The sequence below is a fragment of the Humulus lupulus genome, chromosome 2 (assembly GCF_963169125.1).
Source record: "Humulus lupulus chromosome 2, drHumLupu1.1, whole genome shotgun sequence".
Taxonomy (NCBI): Eukaryota; Viridiplantae; Streptophyta; class Magnoliopsida; order Rosales; family Cannabaceae; genus Humulus; species Humulus lupulus.
Window position 1 is genome coordinate 234804082 of NC_084794.1, and position 7186 is coordinate 234811267.

A 7186-nucleotide genomic window follows, 5' to 3' on the forward strand; every position below is an offset into this window, starting at 1 on the left:
CTATAAAATTTCAACAATCTTAGGTGCAATGTTGGAATGCCACATAACCACTGAATGTCGTTTGGTGGTAAGTCTTTGCATCAAATACATCCTAATTCTTTCAAGCATTGACAAGATTGGTCTGTCTCTGGCAGCCAAGATAGCCTTCAATCCATTGAAAGATTCACATAAGTTGTTCAATAGTATGTCACATTGAGGATGAGTCCTAAAATGGGATCTACTCCAATGTATAGGCCCTTTTTCCAGTAACCATTCATATGCTTGCTCATTCTCATTCTTAATCTCTTCCATAACTGCATGGAACCCAGTTATAGTGACTTGTCTTGCAGCCTTCCATATAAGATCTTTAAGTGTCTTTTCTTTATATACTTTACTAAAATTCTTTTCTAAATGTCTTGCACAATGTCTGTGTTCTGCTTCTGGTACACCTTCCTCCCACATACCCTTCAAAGCCTGTTCCAATCCCTTCTGTTTATCTGTGATGAATGTCCAATGATTTGAATTCAATATCTTACAATCCTCCTTCAACAAGTTCATAAACCACGACCATGAATCCTTATTTTCAATCTCAACCACAGCAAATGCAATAGGGTACATGCCATTATTTGCATCTATCCCAATTGCTGTTAAGAGTTGTCCTTGGTGTGGCCCCTTGATATGACACCCATCTAAACCAATCACAGGTCTACATCCTTCACTGAAACCATTCTTTAAGCCTGCATAACAAATATACATCCTTTTAAATCGCGGTTTTCCATTCGGTGCCATATCTGTCAGAAATTCAACAGTTGAACCCTTGTTGGTATACTTGATCTCCTCAGCATAATCATAAAGCGCAGTGTACTGTTCTTCATAAGTACCTTCGATGGTTTTGGTTGCTAGTCGCTTGGCTTTGTATGCCTTATGTTTTGAAACCTCTAGCACATGGTATTTGCTGACTTTTTGAATGAATGCTGAAAGACGCCAGTTCTCATTACTCTTAAATTCATCTAAATACTTTTTTGACAACCACTTTGAAGTTGCAAAACGATTGGTGTTGTTCCTCGAACACTTATGTTCGTTGATATAAGTCTTGATGACGAATGTTTGACTGTCATCTATCTTTGAGGCAAAACACACCCAAGGGTAGTTTACACCGCGACAAACAACTCTTACTCTATGAGGATCATTTTTCTTAAAAGAAATATCTTTTCCATTCATTATTGCATATTCCCTCACAGCTTGTTTAAACACAGCCCCTGAGCTAAAGACCAAACCCAACTTGAAAACTGGCTTCTCTATATCAACATCAGCTTTAAACTCTGTCAATTGTGGTAACTTTGTTTTTTTAGTCCACTTTCTTGGCTTGTGAAACTTTGAGCCCTCACCATGCTCTGTCCTATCATCAACATCACTCTCAGAGCTATCTCTTGGAATGTAATCTGAATCAGACTCAAAAATTGGTAAATCTTTCACATCATCAATGTCTACTGCCCTCTTTTCTATTCCCTTCAAATGTTTCTCTGCAGTTTCATCAACATTCAGGGCATCATCACTTTGTTCATACTCAAAATCTCTAATATATTCTGCAATAACCTCATCATTATCCTCAAAATCAGTTTCTTCCCTGTCCAAATTTGAACAAACAGCCACTGTTAAACCAACATTGCCATCTGCAACATAAAAATCCCATGAACCACCCACACCAGCGCCAATTTCAAGCACACCCACATTTGACCTCTGTGTAAGCACTGAACATTGACTTTCAATGAAATTGGAAGTTTTCAATTGAGGGTCTAGAGGAAAAAGAGTTAAATGTTAAAAATTAAAAGTTGCACATGATTTAACTATTTCAATGTATTTCCCTATAACAGACCCCACAACAATCTTTTTTCCCAAATTCAATAGAAAAGCAACATTGAAGTACTCAAAGTAAATGCAATATTCTCCAACCCACTAGTACCCTTCATTAAGACAATAAATATATATATATATAAAGACAATATTCCATCTACTTTGACTAAAATAGTTGTATAATAGATAAAGACAATACATATGACTTCATGAACAGAGATCACATAAGACTATATCAATTGGCTCTTTAAGAAATACATGGTTCTAATATAAAACGAGCATAGTCCACTTAAAAAAATATATGAAAATTATCAAATCATTACCAAAATCAATTTCATGATGCTGAGATTCTTAAAGAAAAAAAAACCCTAAAGAGTTAATATACAAACTGAAGAAATGAAAAAAAAAAGAGAAGAAAATGACTTACTATAATTCAAAGAGGGATCATTCATTGTTTTAATCTCCTTTACGTCAATTTTTTTTGACAAGAATTCTTCATATAATCAGTTTTTTTTTTTTTTTGAAATAGCTTAAGTTAACTTTTTTTTTTCTTTTGAGATTAAAAGATCATAAACGTAAATACAATGCTTAGTTAGCAAGTAAAAGTGTCTCCCACCAAGATATTGTACACTTACCCTTTTACCTTTGTTTTCAATTGCCCAAGATGCATTCCATCTCTAAAATAAACGGAAACAAACAGAAAGAGCAATAGTTAGCTCTTAAAAAATTTCAGGGGGGAAATTTACATACAAAAATAGTTCAGGGAGCAAATATTGAAAGTGGTGATAGTTGAGGGGGGAAAAAAGCTAATTACCCTTAAATTTATATTAATATAGTTATTAAATATTTAGTCTTGTATTATATATTATTATAATAATGATATTTTATAACATTTAAATTTGAATTTATACTAATATAATTATTATATATGTAGTCTTATATTAAATATTATTATAATAATGTTTTATAATATTTGAATTTATATTAATATAATTGATAAATATGTATTTTTGAGTTAGTTTTAAAGATATGTTTTGTTAAATATTTAGAATATTCTGTTTAAGTTAACAAAACAAATCATTAAAATCAAGAATTTTTCTTATCTACACACTTATTATATAAAAGAGATATATATATATATTTATACTTACGCAAATATGAATTTTATTCTTGTTAGTTTTGCTATTAACTCTAATTTAATAAATTATTTTCAATCTAATATATGATCCCAATTAGTGATTTTAAAATAAAAACTAATCATTTTGATTCTAAATGACATTTTGCTACAATTGCTTACATATGTCTTCACAATATGTTGAGATATTTTCTCACAATTCTTGCGAACATAATAATTAGTGCAGAAACTTTCCAACCTTTTTCGAATGATAATTTTGACACAATAGGTTTCTCATTTTTATTAATTTTATTATTGGTCATATATTGTAGTGGATATTTAGTTTTCGTCGCCATAAATCTAATTTCTTTTTGTGATTATTATTATTAATCTCAAATGCTATAATACACTCTACCATTAGGGTGAATTATAAGTATATTTAATATACATTTTTTTTTTCATATTGAAATTATTAAGTAAGAATATATGACTATTTTTAAGGTTATTTTATATACTTTTGAATAGTGAGATTGGATAGGATTGAATTTGATTAAAATATATGAAAGAAAACAATATAGAACAAATGAGTGAATTGATCATTGACCAACAGTAATGTACAAAAATTGGATGCAAAGTTTTAACTTTTTTTACTAATAAAATACAATGAAGATAGGGATTGAATATGATAAGACTATCAATATGTTTTTGATAGGATTGAGTTATCCCATGCTAGGGGGATTATTTAAATAGTTGAATTAATACTTTCAATATTTTATCTAATTTTATAAAAAAAAATAACATGATAAAAACTATCCAATCCAATCCCACTCTTCAAAGGTAACATATGTAAATGTATAAATGATTTAAAGCTAAATAATTTTCTCATATTAGAATTTTTAACTTATTTTTTATTTTTAAACCAAAATTTGAATAACTTGTTAGTGTTAGAAATATATAGGTTTTTATTAATTAATTAAAATTATAAAAAAATTAGTGTAAAATGTACCTTTTGTAATAAAAAAACCACTAATGACTTAAGTACAATATTTGAGACTGTTTACCGACTTTCCTTAAAAAGTTACTTAATGACTTAAGTACATTGATGTTTTACTCCAAAGAAAAGCTTCATAATCACTTAGATTTAACATTTTAAGCAATTTACTAATTTTTGCCATAAATAATAATAATAATAATATGTGGTTGTCTCCGGAGAGAGGACAATTGCAGTAGTTAAAATTTCTTATAATTAAATCTTTTAAATACGAAGCGTAGAGTTAACCTAAACTACTCATTAATAATAATGATATACTAGAGTCCTAAACTTGATCAAAACTCATTAATAATGGTAAGTGGGTAGGTTGGAAAATCTTAGAATTAACATAATAATAAGCTCATTAATCGCGTTATCTTTTAATTTAAAGCAAGCAACTCTGACACATGCAGTACCCATCATTTTTGTAAAGGCACTACTTCTCACTTAAGTAAAACAAAAATCTCATTTGTATAAGTAAAAATAAAATAAAAAATTGATATGTCCAAAATCTAATAAAAATTTGGGAATTTATTCATTTAATATACAATATTTAAAATGTATCAGTTTGGTACCATTTTTTTTTTTAATAATACTATATTATTTTGTAAATATGAGCAAACTACCATTTTATAATATTTAATACAGTAGAGATAAATAAAATACTAAATTACTATCTGTTATATATAATTATTAAGTAATTGAATTTGAATTTAGAACTCAAATAATTGAGAACAGTATAATTAACTTAGTAGGATTCTATTAATTAAACACTACAACAGTTTAGGGTGTTAGCAGCAGAAAGGTCTGCCGCTAATTATATAAGGGTCTGCCGCTAATAATAATTAGCAGTGGGGTTCTGCCGCTAATAATAGTTATTAGCGGCGGACTGACACACCCACTGCTAATAATTTATTATTACCGGCGGAGCCCGCTGCTAATATCTGTGTCAGAGCCGACATTATTAGCTACGGGGTCCACCGCTAATAATGTTTTTATTATATATTTTAAAATTAATTTTATATAAATTAATATTTACTAAATTTACATATTTTCAAAAATAATTCATAATAAATTTTAACAAAGTAACCAATTAATTAATTTAAACATAACTAACATTAACATTAATATATAATTTTAATATTTATCAAACTAACTAATATCGCTATTGTCATTAAAAATAAATACACTGTTAATTTAATCAAAATACATAAACTAATAACTGAATATAATCATTTAAGGTCAATATTGTAATCATCCATATTTTCAACATTTTGTTGTGGCGGTGGCGATGGTTGTGTCTGTGGTGGTGAAGGAATATAAGACTATTGCGAAGATCGTCCAAGCGTGAGGTCTCCAAATTGATCCCGAGGCTGTGGCTGTATTGGGGTGGATAAAAAAGGTTGCTGCGACCCGCCCCCAAACTCACCATATCTAACATATGGCTACTGTTGCGAGGAACCCCTAAGTTCACCATACTGAGAAAATGGTTGATGCTACGACAATCCTCCAACCTCGCCATACCTAAGATTAGGTTGTAGATGCTGCATCGATCCTCCTTGAAAATCATTAAAATTAAAATATAGTGGAGGAGACTGGGAAGAGTGTCCAAACATGTACTGATTTTGATACTGCAGAGGTTGTTGCAACGACACTTGTTGCAACGGCACATATGGCGGATACTGTGGAGGAGGCTGGTACTATTGCTGTGGCAGTGTATGAAGGTCAGGATGGGCGGTGTTACTTTAAGAAGGCGTACCACCTTCAGATTGTGATGGCAAATACCTCTGCATAAAATTGCCAAACCGTGGGTTATACAGATTACTGGGTTGCTGAGGTGCCATCATCTGAATCGTCTCACACATTGCCTTCATAATCAGAGCCATAGTAGTCATATCTTCATTAGGCGTAAGAGCAGTATGTGCTTGGGATTGACTTTGATTTATAGAGCTAGAGGTTGACTTTCTCACTTTCTCTTTCACCCTATAACCCACTCCTCTTTGGTAGTCAGATCTCTCCCCGAGTACTTTACTTAGTATCTCGTATTGATCGATCGGGGATGAATCAACGCCAGTTACATTACCAAATCCCTTACTCTGCTATTGAGACTGCCTATCAAGTTGTGACCTCTGAAGCTCCACCGCCATTTTCACCTATATAAAGAAAACATTAGAAACAAAAAACTAAGATAATTTTTCGAATATGAGAACACAATAATATTCAGTTACATAATCTTGTTGAGCTGCCTCGTTGACAAAAGTTTTTGCCAATTTTTTCATATGAACATCCCTCCAAGTATCAATAATATGCGCATCTGGGTGCTCCTATACAAATGTAAACAAAGTGTTTTAGAATGTGTTATTTTGTAAAATTAAATTAACATATTCACTTACATATTCGTGACACTTAGTTGTCAATGATTTTGTGCCTTGTGTTGTTACATACTTCATTTGTTTTTTGTTTGCTTGGTTTCTAGCAGAGCGAGCCAAAAATCTTTCGTTCGTGAACAACTCACAAATATCCTTCCATATCTCCTTAGTGCAATGATCAGGTGGCTTAGAAAGGACATTCTCCCAATCTTCTGGTCCCGTGTAATGATTTTTGAAGTGTTAATGTCTGATGTTCTTTCTCTCACAATATCTTTCGCCCACCTCCTTATAGAAAGTTGCCAGAACTGACGTAGGTTATGGATGACCGTCTATATTATAGTAATATTGCATTATGAAAAAAAAAAGATGACTTTGTAAATAATGCATATAAATAATGTAGAGCATAAGATTTGTAATTTTTTACCCTCATACGATCGAGCACTTGATCCTTAAACTGTTGAGGTAAATCAGCAAAATCCAACTAACGTCCCGAACACAACATTGTAACTTGAGTGCCCAACATGCGAATAAAAGTTTGGTCCTCCTCCCCAACCACTTTGTTCATCACAGGATTAAATTCTAGATCCAATGGTTTACTAGCTTTTTTCCTTCGTTCTTCAAGAGCATTATTACTAGCAAGGCCACGACCCTTTCTTCTCGTCGGCGGGGCTTTAAAATTTATTAAAAATAACCAATATTAGTATTATTGTTATATTTCTCTAACAATATAATTTCTAAAAATAATTTTGATATAAATATTTAACCTAACTTGCAGGATGATGGTACCCTAGAAGGATTTGGCGGGTCTCGACCACCACCATCTTTGCCGTGATAGGGTGC

General features: G+C 31.5%; 1 protein-coding gene across 1 annotated transcript; it reads right to left on the reverse strand.

Annotated features, from left to right (window-relative positions):
- LOC133815269 (uncharacterized) lies at positions 1-5499 on the reverse strand. Its single transcript, XM_062248124.1, has 3 exons — positions 5407-5499; positions 2477-2510; positions 1-1775 (listed from the first exon to the last, which is right to left on the reverse strand). Exons 1-3 carry the CDS (start codon positions 5497-5499, stop codon positions 1-3), a joined length of 1902 nt encoding a protein of 633 aa, XP_062104108.1.
- Between the last annotated feature and the right edge of the window lie 1687 nt (positions 5500-7186).

What these genes read in the sequence shown, in the direction of transcription:
- LOC133815269 (XM_062248124.1), bottom strand. Translation starts at nt 5,499, where the DNA reads ATGGCGAGGTTGGAGGATTGTCGTAGCATCAACCATTTTCTCAGTATG. An exon ending in GTAGCCATATGTTAGATATG is followed by an intron (nt 2,511 to 5,406) that starts GTGAGTTTGGGG and finishes CGTTTATTTTAG; the next exon opens with AGATGGAATGCATCTTGGGC. An exon ending in TTGGGCAATTGAAAACAAAG is followed by an intron (nt 1,776 to 2,476) that starts GTAAAAGGGTAA and finishes TTTTTCCTCTAG; the next exon opens with ACCCTCAATTGAAAACTTCC.